The 18557-nt window shown below is 49.1% G+C and overlaps 1 protein-coding gene and 1 long non-coding RNA gene across 3 annotated transcripts in view; one reads left to right on the top strand and one right to left on the bottom strand.

The window, feature by feature from the left end:
* The window catches only part of LOC133053611 (polycystin-1-like protein 2), a 101942-nt gene that overhangs the window by 45632 nt on the left and 37753 nt on the right, over window positions 1–18557 (top strand). For both annotated transcript variants that reach the window (XM_061138169.1, XM_061138166.1), the window contains exons 15-23: window positions 2079–2224; window positions 3161–3346; window positions 6976–7107; window positions 7794–7976; window positions 12487–12611; window positions 13821–13947; window positions 14643–14774; window positions 15550–15772; window positions 16325–16518. In XM_061138169.1, the coding sequence (XP_060994152.1) occupies window positions 2079–2224; window positions 3161–3346; window positions 6976–7107; window positions 7794–7976; window positions 12487–12611; window positions 13821–13947; window positions 14643–14774; window positions 15550–15772; window positions 16325–16518 (1448 nt within the window). The remainder of the gene's footprint in view (window positions 1–2078; window positions 2225–3160; window positions 3347–6975; window positions 7108–7793; window positions 7977–12486; window positions 12612–13820; window positions 13948–14642; window positions 14775–15549; window positions 15773–16324; window positions 16519–18557) is intronic.
* LOC133053746 (uncharacterized) overlaps window positions 13818–18557 on the bottom strand; it is a 62442-nt gene continuing 57702 nt past the window's right edge. The window contains exon 6 of the long non-coding RNA XR_009692311.1: window positions 13818–13933. This is a non-coding gene — a long non-coding RNA (uncharacterized LOC133053746). The remainder of the gene's footprint in view (window positions 13934–18557) is intronic.

Here is an 18557-nt window from a genome sequence, read left to right as displayed (position 1 = left end):
TTGGCAGGTTTATCTGAGTCCTTGTGTCTTCCCAACGAACTTCAGCATTTTATGACCCTCACAAGAGCTCTTGAAAATGTTCTAGTCAGACTGGGACCATCCTCCAAACTGAGGCTCCAGGAATGTTGCTGGGGGGGCTCCCCAGTATCTAGCATTAAACACCACAATGATGTAAACTGGACACCTTGACGAGGTGAAAGTAGAGGGGAGCTATCGTCAGATCATGCGGTGTCCTTCAAATAGAGGTGGAATGCATGTCTGTGACTGGGTCTGACCCTGCAGGAAAACAATTCAAGGAAGGGAAGTAGATTTCATTTCAAATCTGTGTCTCCCTAATGAAGACACCAGGCCAGCTGCTCCAGTTCTGATTGGTTATTCCATTATAGTTCCTCCTTTTGCCTCACACAGGTGAGCAGGGGGAGGGAAGCGTGACCAATATAAACATGATTTGGCAACTGCAATTCAATAACTTTGTGATTGTTTGCATGCTACAATGAAGAGATTCCAATGATAGGCAGGTCCCCTTTAAGGATACAAAGGAAATTCACTTATTCATTCATTTTTACAACAAATATATTGAATTTCGGGCTCTGGTCTAGGTCCTATATATACAGTAATGAACAAAATAGAGAAAGTCTCTGACCTCACTGTACTTATAATCAGTGATGGAGATAGTTGGTAAACAAAGACACAGCATGGGAGGCACTGTTTTAGATAGAGCAGCCTGGGAAGACCTTTATACAGGAAGTAATATTTGAGGGAGTTTGGATAGGCTTTGAATCAGTTGTTAAGATCATCTTCCTTTCCTTCTGCTCCTCTTTCTCCTTATTTTTGTAATTTGGTTTACCACTTTGAATTTTTCTAAAAAATCTATAGAGGGGGATTGTTTTTCTGAAAATCTTCATGGATTCTAGTAAGGCTATTCCAAAGTCACAGCAGCAGGTGATTTCCTAGGGAGGACAGTCAGTCAGTTCAGTTGCTCAGTCATGTCCGAGTCTTTGCAACCCCATGGACTGCAGCACGCTAGGCTTCCCTGTCCATCACCAACTCCCAGAGCTTGCTCAAACTCACATCCATCGAGTCAGCGACACTATCCAACCATCTCATCCTCTGTCGTCCCCTTCTCTTCCTGCCTTCAATCTTTCCCAGCATCAGCGTCTTTTCAAATGAGTCAGTTCTTCGCATCAGGTGGCCAAAGTACTGGAGATTCAGCTTCAACATCAGTCCTTCCAATGAATATTCAGAACTGATTTCCTTTAGGACAGACTGGTTGGATCTCCTTGCTGTCCAAGGGACTTTCGAGAGTCTTTTCCAACATCACAGTTCAAAAGCATCAATTCTTTGGCGCTCAGCTTTCTTTATAGTTCAACTCTAACATCCACACACGACTACAGAAAATATCATAGCCTTGACTAGACAGACCTTTGTCGGCAAAGTAATGTCTCTGCTTTTTAATATGCTGTCAAGTTTTGTCCTAGCTTTTCTTCCAAGGAGCAAGCATCTTTTAACTTCATGGCTGCGGTCACCACCTGCAGTGATTTCGGAGCCCAAGAAAATAATGTCTTTCACTGTTTCCATTGTTTCCCATCTATTTGCCATGAAGTGATGGGACTGAATGCCATGATCTTCATTTTTTGAATGTTGAGTTTTAAGCCATCTTTTTCACTCTCCTCTTTCACCTTCATCAAGAGGCTCTTTAGTTCCTCTTCACTTTCTGCCATAAGGGTGGTGTCATCTGCATATCTGAGGTTATTGATATTTCTCCCTGCAATCTTGATTCCAGCTTGTGCTTCATCCAGACTGGCATTTCACATGATGTACTCTGTATATAAGTTAAATAAGCAGGGTGACAATATACAGCTATTCCAAAGTCATAGCAGCAGGTGATTTCCTAGGGAGGACAGTGGATCAGCATAAACTCTGTCTTCTCCCGGGAAGTATGGAGTCCAAGAGTCCCTGCCGTGACCTCACGAGCTGTGGCTTTTGTGTCCTTGTCATCAGGCTCTACCTTGGTGGACTTACAGTCACCCTGAGACCTGGGAATGCCCCCCCTTAATTATTCAATGTCCATTTGCCAGGTTCCTGTCTACACTGTGGCCCTGAACCTGCCCTCCCATCAGTTTACCTGCCACTTGGAAAAGAAAACAATGACTTCATGCTGACAGTGGTCATTTCTGTCTCCAATCACGTGGGGGACAGACAGCAGACCCAGGCAGTGGTTAAGGTGAGTGGTAGCCACTGTTCCTCTACTGAGACAAGTTCTTTTTTGTTTTTTTTTTAAATTAATTAATTTATTTCTTTGCTTGGCTGTGTTGGGTCTTACTGGTGGCACATGGGATCTTGGTTGCATCATGTAGAATCTTTCATTGTGGTGCATGGACTCTCTAGTTGTGGTGCACAGGCTTATTTGCCCCGTGGCATGCAGGATCTTAGTTCCCCAACCAGCGACTGAACCCATGTCTTCTGCATTGCAGGACAGAGTCTTAACCAGTGGACCATGAGGAAAGTCCCTGAGATAACTTCTTGACTTGTCTGAACTTCACCAAGAGGGTGGTGGGGTTGAAAGGAGTCAAGGGCATGACCATATGAGGGTTTATTCATTCATTCCTTCAACATATATTTACAGAGCACCTACCACATGCCTGGTCCTGGGGATACAGCCATGGGCAAAACAGACCTGGTCTCTCCCTTTGTAGATCTTATGACTAGTGGCCAGTACAGGGGAAGGATCCAGGGGACTTGGCGTGGGGTACCTGAGGGAGGTGGGGGCAGAAGAACCTAGAGATGAGTTAGACCAGTGCCTTCAGAGTTCAGAGGAAGGAGGACCAAGATCAGCCACTACGTCTATAAGGAAGAGGCTGGATAAAATTTCAAGTCAGTTTCAAAGGTGAGGAGCCAGGTGGATGGAAAGACCTGAGGGCACAATGAGGAGAACAATGAGAGGTGAAGTCATGCCTGCCCGAGATTTGCTTCAGGTGGCCATCAGCACAAGTAGGTCCATTGCCCTCAAGCCCTGGGGGGAGCGCTCATGCCAGGTAAAGCCATCCAGCCCTACTCTGCTTCGCCATGTGCAGGCTGGGCCTTCAGGCTCCAGGTTCTAGAACAAGAACTGGTGGGTTGAGGTCCTCCTGCTCTGAGCACATCTCTGGTCTCCTGTTAGGTGGGACCTGTACACACCTGTGTGGAGGAGGAAGCATTCCAGGCCACAGTGTGGGACAATGTCACCGCCATTCTGCAGGGCGGGCATGGCTCTGAGCAACTCTTCCAGCTGGCCAGGGCCGTGTCATCCATACTGGACCAGAGGCTGGGCTCCAGGCAGCTGCCGAGAGTGGACACCAGACACAAGGTGCTCCCGATGGACTCCTCTGTCCTTTTGCTGGGGCCCTGGGGTCTGCATGCAGCCATTTGGGGAGGGGAGTGGGGTCCATGGATCCGTGGGGAAATCTTTGGTGTCTTCCAAGTTGATGTCATGTCTCTTTTCCAGTACTTTCAGTGAGTGACATAAAATGAAAGCAACCTTTCTCTGCTCAGCTTCATGGAACCACAGGTTTCTAGGGTGGGAATTTAGAGGGTACGACTCCCGTCTCTTCCTATTCAATTCAGTTCAGTTGCACAGTCGTGTCCGACTCTATGTGATCCCACGGACTGCAGCACACCAGGCTTCCCTGTCCATCACCAACTCCCAGAGCTTACTCAAAGGCATGTCCATTGAGTCGGTGATGCCATCCAACCATCTCGTCCTCTGTTGTCCCCTTCTCCCACCTTCAATCTTTCCCATCATCAGGGTCTTTTCAAATGAGCCAGTTCTCCGCATCAGGAAGGGGATGAAACTGAGGCCCAGAGGAGAAAAGTTACCCCGTCTTGGTCATACGGTTCATGGTTTGATGCTGTCCCAGCTCTGTTACTTACCATTTCTATTGTCAGGCCCAAGACTGAAATTCTCTAAGCCTCAGTTTTCCCATCTGGAAAACAGGGACAATAATAGTATTTTCCTTACAAGGTTGTGGTGAATGTTCAGAATTACATTCACTGTAGCTATGAGTCAAATCACAGGAAAACTGCCAACATTCAAACAGCTTTAATTCATGAATATGGCTATTCCATGTGATACAACCTAGTATAAACAACTCTGGCAGAAGGCATGGTTACTTCCACTCTCAGTGCATGCTCCTAGGCATCTACCTGCACTCACCACACACAGCGTCCCACTCACCTGCTGGGTGTGGGGGACAGAGGACAGACTCCTCTGGACCCTGAAGGGTCAGAGCATGAGAGCGCTGAGCACATTGCAGAGGATGTGAGCAGCTTTCCCAGGTCCACATTTCCAGCAGGTAGTGAAGACAGGAGCAAACCCAGGTTGGCTCTTCCCCTGCCCACCTCCAGCCCTCTCACCCCAGCCTTTCTCCCCATTTAGCCCCCCGGCCCCAACACACATGCACACAATGCCTCCTGGCTCTCATTCACCCTGAGCATGACTTACATGCTTCCCTTTGGAAGGGAACTTCCTTTTGGATGCCCTACGATCCTAAGCACACGGACTATATGGCCTGACCCTAGGTCTTCTCATGAAATACTGGGGTCCTGGTGGGAGACAGATGTCAAGCTCTCATTGGGCAATGGAGGAGACTTTAAGAAGGGCTCTGTTGAGAAAACTGGGGGCAAAGTTTCAGAAACAAACAAGAGAGGACACAGGACCCCAGGGGCTCACCCTGAAGTGACCAGCGTCCTGAAGGGGCAGCTGTGTGTGGAGGGGGCCCCCTGGTAGGAGCGGTGGTTTTGAAGGATGAGGCCGGCAGCCCTGGCGGGGAGGGTGCCTGCAACAAAGCCTCCCACTCTCTCCTCCTGCCCGCTCGTCTCCTGCGAATGAATCCACAGGCCAGAGGCCCAGCAGCCACTGGCATCTCCACGTAGGCAGCCTCCAGGATGGCGACCACGGATGGGGAAGATGTGCAGAGGCAAATGTGAGATCATCCATTACCCACCTGAGTTTCCCCCCAGAACATTCTGACATGAGTCCCCTCACAGACAGGCCCATTCTTCCCTCTACCCAAGTTGTAGCCCAAATGGAAGCCTGGCTGGCAGCAGACACACTCAGACTCTGCAGCTGTTGTTTTTCAGTTGCTCAGTTGTGTCTGACTCTTTGCAACTCCATGGACTGTTGCCTGCCAGGCTCCTCTGTCCATGGGATCTCCCAGGCAAGAAAACTGGAGTGGGTTGCCATTTCCTTCTCTAGGGGTTCCTTCCTGACCCAGGGATAGAACCCTCGTCTCTTGCATTGGCAGGTGAGTTCTTTATCACTGAGCCACCAGGGAAGCCTGAAAAACTGTTAGGCGATTAGATGAGCAAGTTGTGAGTAGCAAGCGGGACAGGAGGGTGAGAGCGAGAGTTCACCTCTATTTGTATTCTCCCAGATGGTTGCTATAAGCCATATCTGGCCACCTATTTTTAAATTAAAATGTATTGTAATGAAATAAAGTTAAAAATCCAGTTCTCTCGTTGCACTAGCCACATTCCAAGGGCTTAATATGTAGTTACATTTGGCAAGCGGCTATGTTACTGGACAAGCACAAGGACAGAACATTTCTATCAACACAGAAAGTTCGATGGGGCGGTGCTAAAATTATATTCTTAGGTTTTATCTGCCTCAACCAAAGCCAGCCCCTGGCCAGCCCCTCGCTAGGGCTTAGAAAGCATGTTCCCCCAGATGCTCCAAGAGGTCTGGCTTAAAGCTGGAGTTGGCGGGGGGACTGGAGGGAGCCTTGTCCCCACTGCCCCGCAAAGCACACAGGGACCTACACTTGCAACACGCTCTCCCACCCACACTGAGCCATCACAGTAAGCCAGTTTCTGAATTTCACGCCATTTGAGTCACAATGAGACCTTTTGTTTTAAAATAATGCCAGATTTTACGGATTTGATTTGAAGAACTGGAAAAAGCTTGAGACATCCTGTATTAGTTTCCTCCTGCTGCTGTAACAAATAACCATAAACTTCATGACTTAAAACGACACAAATGTCTTATCTTACCATTCTGGAGGTCAGGAGTGTGAAGGAAACAAGTTTCGCTGGGGCTAAAGCCAAGGTGTTGGCAGGGCTGTGAGCTGTCTGGAGGCTACAGGCAAGAATCCATCTATTGGCTTTTCCAGCTTCTAGAAGCTGCCCACGTTGCCTGTTCCATTTTCAACACCAGCATCTTCAAACCTCCTCCCTCCACTGCCTCCCCCTTCTCCTCCTGTCTTCCGTCTCCCTCTCTGCCACCTCTGCCTCCACCATCACATCTCCTTCTCCGACTCTGACCCTCCTAGCTCCCTCTTTTAAAGACCCTCGTGAAGACTCAGAAAACGCTGGAGGGGGAAGCGAAAGTTGCGGAGTTTGGGAAGGTCACGTACACACTGCTGTGGATAGCCAACAAGGACCTACTGCACAGCACAGGGAACTCTGCTCAGTGCTATGTGGCAGCCTGGAGGGGAGGGGGGCTTGAGGGGAGAATGGATCCGTGTATATGTATGGCTGCGTCCTTTCACCATTCACCCGAAACTATCACAACATTGTTAACAGGCTATACCCTGATTCAAAATAGAAAGTTAAAAGTTTGAAAAAAATAAACAAAGGAGAAAAAAATCACAGGAACCCCTGTAATTACACTGGTCCCACCTGGTAAGTACAGCATACTCTCCCCATCTCAGAATCCTTAATTTAATCAAACCTCCACAGAGATTCTGCCCAAGTTGTCTCTTATCATGTGAGTAACATATGCACAGGTTTCAGGGACTAGGGTGTGCCTATCTTTGGGAGGCTATCATTCTGCCTACCATACTTCCTAGGAGACAAACAGAGATTTATCAGCTTTGGAAGACCCCACATGAGCCTGGTCACTTTTCTGGTCACTTTCTCAGACCTCAGATCTTTCTGGGACAGCCTCATCAAGCCACTGGAATCACATTACTTCCCCCACCTTCTTTTGTCTTTTCCAAGGTCAGAGAACGTATCCTGGGGTCACTGTCTGTGGTCAGTGTCACCAGAGGGGACATGCAGAGGGTGCAGGGGCTGGCTGAGGTGCTGAAAGAGGTGACCCAGCGCAGTGAGGAGCTCACGCCCTTGGCCCAGGTGAGTAGTTCCCATCCACTAAGTCCTGACCTTTATTTCTGGGACCCTGATCACTCTTCCCACTTAACACATCCATCTTCTCGTGCACCCGTTCTATGTGTATACATCTATAAATATATATTCCTGACCTTTCATTCATTTATCCATGTGTTAATTTATTCATTCCTTTAACAAATGCTCCCTAAATGCCTAGTATGTGCCAGGTACTATGCAATTCATAGAAAATCCAGCAGCAAACCCCATAGACATGGCCTGTGCCTTCATGGCACTTTTAGACCTCTGGGGTGACCAGATACTGAACAAATAACTTCACAAGTACATATATGATTACAAAATTGGAATAAGTGCTGTGTCTGGCCAGTCAGCCAGCCAGCCAGCTGTCCCCAGTCAGTGAATGTTTACTGAATGCCTACTATGTGCTGGGCATTGTGCAAGGCACTCTGGGAAAGACGCTGAGATGGAGAAGGCTACTGTCCTGAAGGAACTGAGCACACGGCAGGGAAGGAACACCTGGCCTCCAGTCCCTGACACAGGCAGCTTGTGTGACGGGCCTGGCCCAGATTTCCCCTGGCTTGAGTCCCCACGTGCTCCCTTCCACCGCAGTGCTGGTCCCTGGGGGGGCTCAGGGGGTGGTCTGCTCCAGACAGGGCCTCATGGTGTTCTTCCTCCTCCCCTGGGTGAGCCAGCGGGAGGCCGGCTGGGCTCTGCAGCGCGCCAGCGAGGGCCTGCTGGCAGTGAGTGCCGAGGCCCATCCTGAGGACTGGAGGCGCCAGGCGGCCACCAGGGACCTGCTCCAGGCTGTGGGTAACGTGCTGGAAGCTTCCCTGAGGGACCAGTCAGAAGAGCCTGCACAGGCCAATGGCAGCCAGGTGGGTATCCCGGCCCAGATGTGGACCTCATGCTAACCATATGCCCAGCTCACACCAGCGTTTCTAGGCAGATCCTTCTCCACATCGTGCAGATGAGGAAACTGAGGTGTGGCGGTTAAAGGCCCTTCTAGGAGCTGACAGGAGCTCCTGGGAGGTGGCGTGGTGCCACAGGCTGAGCACAGGCTTCAAACGAGGTGGCCTGAGTTGGAACTCTGCCTTCGTCATGTACAAGCCTTGTGCCGTGGGCAAGGACACTTCCTATAGCCTCATCTCCTCACCTGTAGTAAGCTGACACGCTCTGCTTCATCCGACTGGAGAGATCATAATGCTCACTCTTACAAGTCTGAACTCTGGGTTCACTCAGCCAAGGACACAGAGCATCTTTAGGAGAGAGGTCGTTCCAGTGCGTCATCAGGACGAGACACAAAACCCACCTCCTGCTGCTGCACAGCCCTTTACTGGGTTGTACCCCCATTCCATTCTCACGGTGGCCACACAGGCACACTCAAACACACACCCACACACTTATCACATGCACAAACACGACTGCACATACACACACACATTCACACACACTGAGAGCCATCACTTACACTTTCACGTATACCTCAAAGCACACACTCATGCCTTCACATTCAGCTACACAGTCCACACACACAGACTCTCACATGTAGTTGCAATCACACACAAAATCACATACATACACACTCATTCATGCACAGATATTTATACTCCCACACCCTCAAGCCACATCTACTCAGACACACATCCACACACTTCCACTCACACATACCCACATCAATTCAGTTCAGTTCAGTCACTGAGTTGTGTCCAACTCTTTGCTACCCCATGAACCGCAGCACGCCAGGCCTCCCTGTCCATCATCAACTCCGGGAGCTTACTCAAACTCATGTCCATTGAGTCGGTGATGCCATCCAACCATCTCATCCTCTGTCGTCCCCTTCTCCTCCTGCCTTCAATCTTTCCCATCATCAGGGTCTTTTCAAATGAGTCAGTTCTTCACATCAGGTGACCAAATTATTGGAGTTTCAGCTTCAACATCAGTCCTTCCAATGAACACCCAGGACTGATCTCCTTTAGAATGGACTGGCTGGATCTCCTTGCTGTTCAAGGGACTCTCAAGAGTCTTCTCCAACACCACAGTTCAAAAGCATCAATTATTCGGCGCTCAGCTTTCTTTGTAGTCCAACTCTCACATCCATACACGACTACTGGAAAAACCATAGCTTTGACTAGACAGATCTTTGTTGGTCAAGTAATGTCTCTGCTTTACATCCTGGAATGTAACTTTTCTTCCAAGGAGCAAGCATCTTTTAATTTCATGGCTGTGGTTACCATCTGCAGTGATTTCAGATCCCAAAAAAATAAAGTCTGCCACTGTTTCCCCATCTATTTGCCATGAAGTGATGGGACCAGATGACATGATCTTAGTTTTCTGAATGTTGAGTTTTAAGCCAACTTTTTCACTCTCCTTTGTCACTTTCATCAAGAGGCTCTTTAGTTGTTCTTCACTTTCTGCCATAAGGGCGGTGTTATCTGCATATCTGAGGTTATTGATATTTCTCCCGGCAATCTTGATTCCAGCTTGTGCTTCCTCCAGCCCGCCAGAGTACATGATGTACTCTACATATAAGTTAAATAAGCATGGTGACAATATACAGTCTTGACATACTCCTTTCCTGATTTGGAACCAGTCTGTTGTTTCACATCAGGTTCTAACTGTTGCTTCTTGACCTCCATACAGATTTCTGAAGAGGCAGGTGAGGTGGTCTGGTATGCCCATCTCCTTCAGAATTTTCCAGTTTGTTGTGATCCACAGTCAAAGGTTTTGGTGTAGTCAATAAAGCAGAAATAGATGTTTTTCTGGAACTCTCTTGCTTTTTTGATGATCCAGCAGATGTTGGCAATTTGATCTCTGGTTCCTCTGCGTTTTCTAAAACCAGCTTGAAGATCTGGAAGCTCACAGTTCACGTATTGCTGAAGCCTGGCTTGGAGAATTTTGAGCATTACTTTACTAGCGTGTGAGATGAGTGCAATTGTGCAGTAGTTTGAGCATTCTTTGGCATTGTCTTTCTTTGGGACTGGAATGAAAATGACCTTTTCCAGTCCCGTGGCCACTGCTGAGTTTTCCAAATTTGCTGGCATATTGAATGCAGCACTTTCACAGCATCATCTTTTAGGCTTTGAAATAGTTCAACTGGAATTTCATCACCTCCACTAGCTTTGTTCATAGTAATGCTTCCTGAGGCCCACTTGACTTTACATTCCAGGATGTCTGGCTCCAGGCGAGTGATCATACCATCGCGATTATCTGGGTCGTGAAGATCTTTTTTGTACAGTTCTTCTGTGTATTCTTGCCAACTCCTCTTAATATCTTCTGCTTCTGTTAGGTCCATACCATTTCTGTCCTTTATTGAACCCATCTTTGCATGAAATATTCCCTTGGTATCTCTAATTTTTTTGAAGAAATCTCTAGTCTTTCCTATTTTATTGTTTTCCTCTATTTATTTGCACTGATCACTGAGGAAGGCTTTCTTACCTCTCCTTTCTATTCTTTGGAACTCTGCATTCAAATGAGTATATCTTTCCTTTTCTCCTTTGCCTTTGCTTCTCTTCTTTTCTCAGCTATTTGTAAGGCCTCCTCAGACAGCCATTTTGCCTTTTTGCATTTCTTTTTCTTGGGGATGGTCTTGATCCCTGCCTCCTATACAATGTCACAAACCTCCATCCATAGTTCTTCAGGTACTCTATCAGATCTAATCCCTCGAATCTGTTCTAATCACCTGATCTAATCACTTCCACTGTATAATGGTAAGGAATTTGACTTAGGTCATACCTGAATGATCTAGTGGTTTTCACTACTTTCTTTAATTTAAGTCTGAATTTGGCAATAAGGAATTCATGATCTGAGCCATAGTCAGCTCCTGATCTTGTTTTTGCTGACTGTATAGAGCTTCTCCATCTTTGACTGCAAAGAATATAATCAATCAGATTTCAGTATTGACCATCAGGTGATGTCCAGTCTTCTCTTGTGTTGTTGGAAGAGGGTGTTTGCTATGACCAGTGCATTCTCTTGGCAAAACTCTATTAGCCTTTGCCCTGCTTCATTCTGTACTCCAAGGCCAAATTTGCCTATTACTCCAGGTATTTCTTGATTTCCTACTTTTGCATTCCAGTCCCCTATAATGAAAAGAACATCTTTTTTGGGTGCTAGTTCTAGAAGGTCTTGTAGGTCTTCATAGAACCATTCAAGTTCAGTTTCTTCAGCATTACTGGTCAGGGCATAGACTTGGATTACTGTGATATTGAATGGTTTGCCTTGGAAACGAACAGAGATCATTCTGTCGTTTTTGAGACTGCACCCATGTACTGCATTTTGGACTCTTTTGTTGACTGTGATGGCTACTCCATTTCTTCTAAGGGATTCTTGCCCACAGTAGTAGATATAATGGTCATCTGAGTTAAATTCACCCATTCCGGTCCATTTTAGTTCACCCTTGCCATCTCCTGTTTGACCACATCCAATTTGCCTAACATTCCAGGTTCCTATGCAATATTCCTCTTTACAGCACTGGACTTTACTTCCATCACCAGTCACACCCACAACTGGGTGTTGTTTTTTCTTTGGTTCCGTCTCTTCATTCTTTCTGGAGTTATTGCCCCACTGATCTCCAGTAGCATATTGGGCCCCTACCAACCTGGGGAGTTCATCTTTCAGTGTCCTATCCTTTTGCCTTTTCATGCTGTTCATGGGGTTCTCAAGGCAAGAATACTGAAGTGGTTTGCCATTCCCTTCTCCAGTATATACCCACATAAACACACTCATATAAGTATTTCAGTGTGTTTACATACCCACATAAACACACTCAAATACTTATATTCACACACGATCCTCCTCAACACGCACATACACACATTCACACATGTATCAGATGTACGTACACATGCACACATGATCTGTGCTGATAGGAACTCCGCACAGATGTCAAGCCCTCCTGGCCCTCACCCCTGCCTTGGCTTCAGCAAGGCCGCATCTTCACTCCAGGCTTGAGCAGGGTGGGGGGAGGAGTTTGAGCCTGGTTGACTCCACGCAATGGCTCTGCCTATGACTTTCCATTTCCCCTCGTATGAGACCTGGGCTGAGGGTGGACCTCAGGGTCCAGGGGAGCAGCAGAGGCAGGCACACAGTGAGCCTCCCCGTGGTTCTGCGGCTCCCCCTGATCAAGGCGTGGCCTCCACAAGTCACCACCCAGTCTGTGCCTCTGTCTCCCCGTCTGCCAAACAGGGTGGTCAAAGCACCTGCTCGTAGAGTTTGGAATCTTCTCAGTGCTCATGCCCGACTCCCTACAGCACCGGGTGCTTGGTGCGGTGCACCCCATCCGAGTCTCTGCCTTGCTCCTGCTGAAGGCCCACATGAGCTTGGTGGCAGCAGCCAGAGGGGGTATATGGAGACCAGCCCACAGCACTGGTCCCCTGCTTCCTTTTCCAGATGGCCACAGTGTCCCAGCTGCTGCAAGCTGCAGAGCACGTGCAGGTCGCCCTCCTGCTGGGGAGACTACCCGGGAGCCTTCCGGCCACGGTGACCACCCCCTCCATCTCTGTGTACACAAACAGGTAATCCGCTGTACTGTGGGTGCCCCAAGAAGTTCATCCCCTGACCTGGTACACTCCACATCCACATCCCAAGACCCTGGGACAGGCAGAAGCCAGGAGACCCACCTGGTGGGAGGCAGGGGGGTGAGCGATGGGACCTAGAAGTGGGAAGGGTTTTTCACTGAGAGAAGGCCCCCACACCGGGTTTGTACAGCATAGGAAGGGAGGGGCTAAGTGCCATGCCAGTGTCAGAGCCTCCATGTGTCTCTAGAGACGGGCCATATTGAACTGTGCAGCGAACGGGGCTGAATGCGGGGACCAACCCACTTTTAACCTCACTCAGAGTGTGTCTGGCAAGCCCGCTGCTCTGCGGACTATGGGCTTCCAGACACTCTGGCCTTAGGCATTTCCCCAAGGAGTGCCAGCCTCCTTCAGCACCTGGGAATGACCTCCCCCTTCCATGCCACCCCCTGATGATCGGGGACTGGACGGTGCTGCAGGCATTTTTGGGACCCTTAGCACCGAGCACCCTCCCTTGGTTCTTCTGCCACGGCTGCCCTCCTGGATCCCAGGGGCAGTTTGCCAGAGCAGCACTGTGATCACAACTAGGATCTGAAACCAGGTCCCCAGTCTACTCAGATGGGATGAGGTCAAAGGCCAGTAAAGACAGTCTCATAGGAGGTCAAGTAGGGTGGGGAGATAGGTCTGGAGAAGTGTCTACATCCAAGCTCATTTATTCATTCAACAAGACATGTATTGACCACCATCACATGCCAGGCACTGCCCTAGGCACTGGGGTGCCACAGGAGACAAGGCAGGCCAAAGCCCTGTCCTCGTGGGGCCACCTGCCCAGCCTTGAGGCATCACCTGCCTTTTATGCTGCTCCCACTGATGCAAACACAGAATCATCTGAGTAAGGCAGGTCTCTGAGGTCTAATGCCTGATGATCTGAGGTGGAGCTGATGTAATAATAATAGAAATAAAGTGCACAATAAGTGTAATGTGCTTGAATCATCCCCAAGCCATCCCCCTACCTGGTCCTTGGAAAATTTGTCTCCCATGAAACCGGTCCCTGGTGACAGAACGCTGGGGACTACTGATCTAAGGGGATCTCGAAAGAAGCAGTGATGCTAAAGCTAGTCCCCATGCAGTGCTAGACCGGGCAGATCTTCCTCTGACACTGGCCTTCTCCTCTCTCTCCCGGCACCTCCGTTCTCACCTTGTGGACAGAATACAGCCCCGGAGTTGGCGAGGCTCCTCCGTGCACATTGCTGCAGCCAGTTCTGCGACCTTCACCTTGCCCGCTACCCTCTCCCTTGGCTCCATGGAGGACTATCGGGAGCCTGTGGACATAAGGGTAACAACAGAAAGAACACCCTTAGCAACAGCCCTTTACAGTTTGCAAAGCACTGGCACACATGTTTTTTCATTCATGTTGCTAACAGTTCTATCAATTAATTAAGCCCATTTTACAGGTGTGTTCAGTGACTTGCCCGAGGCGACCAGCAAAGTGGCAGGCCCAGGCCTTCTGACTCCCCAGGCCACCCTCTTTCCACTGTATAGTGGAATTTCTCCAGCAGCTCTGGTTTAATTAGTCCTTGGAAATGAAGCTCTTCAGACTCCATCCCATAAGTAGGCAAAAGTAAACTCAGGGCTGTTTCCTTCCCAAATTAGGGCACATCTGATTCTCGGCTCCTTGAGCCTCCAAGAAAGCAGACAAATGTCTTTCTCTTAGAAACCTTGTGCCTTTGCTAGAAGAAAGTGTCACACTGTTCATAGTCCAGTAATTGCTCAGCTGTAGCAAGTATGATCAGGTCTCTAGGCCCAGATTTCTGAGGTCACAGCCTTGAAGGTCACACACACACACACACACACACACACACACACACACCAGGAAAGATAGCAGCAGCTAAAAATGGGGCCCTTTCATTCACCCCACAGGGCAAGGGCCACCTATCCACCCGTCTGGGGAAACCTTTTCCTTCACACAGGGGCCTGGTTATCTTCTGGCCCTTAGGGGCCTTGGCTAATGCTCTCTTTTCTTGGTTTCAGATGATGAGCTTCCCCAAGAGCCCCTTTCCAGCCCGAGGTCACTTTGATGTCAGCGGAACTGTGGGTGGCCTCTCTCTGACCAGTCCTAGTGGACAACGCATCCCTGTGAAGAATCTGTCGGAGTATATCGAGGTAGGCTTGGGGTATGCTCAGAGACCTGGGTTTCATCTCCAGTGCAGGGGACATGGGTTTGATCCCTGGTCTGGGAAGCTCCCACATGCTGTGGAGCAACCAAGCCTGTGTACCATTATTGAGCCTGTGCTCTGGAGCCCAGAGTCATCCTCGTGCACTTTCTGTGCAGGTGTAGCCCTGAGTCAGGGTGCACAGCTTGAGGAGCAGGGGCCGAATAAAGGCCCCGAAGATATGCTCATCCTTATCCCTGAGCCGTGAATATGGCAGCTGACATGGCAAAACGTGACTCTGCAGATGTGATTTAAGTTAAAGATCCCGAAATAGAGAGATGATCCTGGATCACCTGGGTGGGCCCAGTGTCATCGAGAGGTCCTTCTAAGTGGCAGGTGGGTGGGGCAGGGGAAAGGCAGTTTGATGACAGAATCAACAGGTTGGGTGATGCAAGAAGGCGTACATGAGCCAAGGACTGCAGGCACTTCAAGAAACTGGAAAAGGCAAAGAAGTGGGTTCTCCCCTCTGGAACCTCGAGAAGGAAACAGCTCTGATAACTGTAGCCCCGTGCAATTGATTTGGGGGCTTCTGGCCTCCAGGGCTGTAACAGAATAAACTTGTGTTGTTTTAAGCCACAAAGCTATGGTCATTTGTCACAGCAGCCTCAGGAAACTAATGGAAAGCGCAGAGCGCAGGCTGGATTTCAGCTCCCCAGGGGCTCTCCCTGATGTTCACAGGCATTCCTGTCCTGGCACACCCTTGACTTGACTGTTTCTGAATACAGATCCTGCTGCCTCGGCTTTCAGAAGGACACGGCGAGCCAACCGTGCTGAACCTGAGCAGACCTGAAGCTCTGCGAGTGAACCTGACGTCAGGCAGCGCAGCTTTAGGGATCCAGCTTCACTGGAGACCTGACGCCCCACTCACGCTCAGCCTGGGCTATGGCTACCACCCCAATGAGACCAGCTACGATGCCCAGGCTCACCTCCTGCCAACGGCTGCTCCAGGTAGTCCCATCATCCAGGGCAGCCTCTTGAGTTGCTTCCTGGGGGTGTGACCAGCTTAAAACTTGAAAATCAGAGCCATAGAGAAAAAAAAGAAAAAGAAAAAAAAAAACTTGCTACATTCAGTACTTACTTTTGTTAGTGGTATGATTATTATTATTAGGCAATACTAGGTGAACAATTACTATATGCCCTGAAGAAGCTGACAAGCACTCACAGAACTGACCTTATTGCAGTCCTCATGACAGCCCTTGGGGATGGGGATGAATGAAACGTTTACTTTTCGGATACAAACAGAGAGGTTAAGTAACTAGTCCACAGTCACACGGCCGAGGAGGAGCAAAGTCAGAATCTGTGCCTCATCGGGCCAACTCAGCTCACTGAGCTGAGCGTGCCTCCTCTCCTTACTCCTGGGGCATCAGGGAGACCGTCAGTGTCTGCCTCCCTGCCCAGGCACCTGGTGCCCCACTCCCATCACATTAGATGCAGCTTCCACGAGGCTTCAGGCTGACCTGGACCCCCACCCCCACCCCCCATACCCACTGCTTCCTGCAGATGAGCTGTCCACGTGGATCCTGAGCCCAGAGGACCTGCATTTTGGAGAAGGTGTCTACTATCTGACTGTGATCCCTGAGTCTGATCTGGAGCCGGCTCCCGGCAGGGACCTCACAGTCGGCATCACCACCTTCCTGTCCCATTGTGTTTTCTGGGACGAGGTCCAGGGCACTTGGGACAACTCCGGGTGCCAGGTAAGGAGGGGGAAACAAAGAAGATGGTAGAGAGTCAAGCCCAGGTCTGTCCCCAGAGCACAAGCTTTAAGCAACATGAGGCACTGCTTCTCCAGAGCCCAGCCCAGGCTCCTGGAGCCCTGGAGGCAGGTGGTTCTATTAACAGCAATCACACCCTTGTCTCAGGGCAGCTCAGCTCTGCCTCCGCGGAGCCAAGGCCTGTGACAGTGTCCTGGTGTCAGACATAGGTTTTGAGGCCATCAGAAGCCATCCCTGGGGCATCAGTGTCTTCCTTCCCTCTTCCATGCCTTTGCACATGCAGTTCTTTCCCTCAGAAGGCCCTTTTCCCCTACCCTGCCTGCAAAACTCCCATTCCCACTTCAATCTTCCAATCCAATGCCATCTTCTTGGGGTGGCAGATGTCTGCAGTCTCCCTCTGCTGGACTTCCATACTCTCCCCAGAACAACCTCCATGTCTAGTTGAATTTTATGACACACCCATCCCCACCCCCTAGATCATATTCCTTCTTTCATTCATTCTACACATATTCACCAGTGCCAGGCCAACTAGTAGGGATACAAAGATGAGACAAACAGTGAGCATTCAGTCTAGCAGAGGACAGACGAGAAGCAAATGGTGCATATTTCCAATGATAGCAGTCACAAGTCTAAGAGGCCAGGTCCTAGCAGAGCCACAAAAGGGGACTCAGAACCAAGATCCTTTGGGGTTTGTTTCTGCTTCCTCTTTGGCTTCCTTGTCAACTCCAGCCTGGCTTCCAGCTGCCACACATGGCAGTTCCCCAAGTGCCAAGAAGAGACAAGGGCTCATTGAGATGTCCAAGAGACAGCGTGTTTCCCACGCTTGCAGCCTAAGTCTTTGTACCTTGTGAACGAGTGTGTTGCCATCTTTGAGAGTCCTTGCTACCAGTGACTCGTCTGATCCCCATGTTGCTGACACAGAATGCCCGTTGCAGACTGCCCTGAGGCCTGAGGCTCAGAATAGGATGGTGCAGGGGCTGGCTGCAAGGACTCTGCCACTGGACAGACTTGGGTCCAATTCCATGTCATCAGCACTTGCAAGATGACCTTGGACAAGGCCCCCCACCTCTCTGAACTTTCCCATCTGAAAATGGGGATAAAGGATGGCTGCCACTTACCACAGGGTGGGACCTAGACCAGGTTATAAGTATAAAGTACTTAGTGTGGCACCTGGTACATAGTAGGTGCTCCACAGATGAAAGTGACTGTTGTGTTAGACACTCTGGGTTGAGAGGGGGCATGAGGACAGACTGAGGGAGGACCACTTAGCTAAATGTAAGTTACTGGAAAGTTCCTAGCTTTTGGGTGGAGTCATGGGTTCCCAGGTGCTTACACATTTTTAAGAATATACAGATACTAATGCACACACACACAAATGTGGGGCATACAAAAGTCATGGGGAATGTGTCATATTACCAAAATTATGTTAACCCAATACTGTGAACCTGATGCTCATTATAGAAATAGATGTTGATACAGACGGGTACTGATACAGAGCCATCTGGAATAGGAAATAGCAACCCACTCCAGAATTCTTGCCTGGGAAGTTCCATAAACAGAGGAGCCTGATGGGCTACAGTCCATGGGGTCGCAAAGAGTTAGACACGACTGAGTGCACACGCACGTGTGTGCACACACACACACACACACACACAGCCATAAATAATTAAATGGAGGAAAAATAAGTAAATGGGATCACCAATTTTGGATGGAAAAATCACCGTCTATTCTCTAAATAACCAAAGAAAGCTCCAAATCTGTGAACTGCAGACCTTATCAGTGGAGTAAAGGCAGAATTATTGCAAGGGGTTTGAGAACTTCTTTATATATTTTCTCAAAGGATACTAAAGGTGTAGCTTCTGTCATGGGGGAATCTCATGAAGAGTTTCTGGTTTTTCCAGATTAACTTCTGGTTTTCAAAAGGACTCTCATACTGGAAAAAGAGTAGGAAAGCCACTGCCCTCCAAGTCTTTGTGAAAACCCAGGAAAGTAAAACGTTGGGAATAGATCAGGTCTGGCCC

This window comes from Dama dama, chromosome 4 (assembly GCF_033118175.1).
Source record: "Dama dama isolate Ldn47 chromosome 4, ASM3311817v1, whole genome shotgun sequence".
NCBI lineage: Eukaryota > Metazoa > Chordata > Mammalia > Artiodactyla > Cervidae > Dama > Dama dama.
Note: the sequence above shows the minus strand (reverse complement) of the source record. Positions and strands in the feature narration are given on the sequence as shown.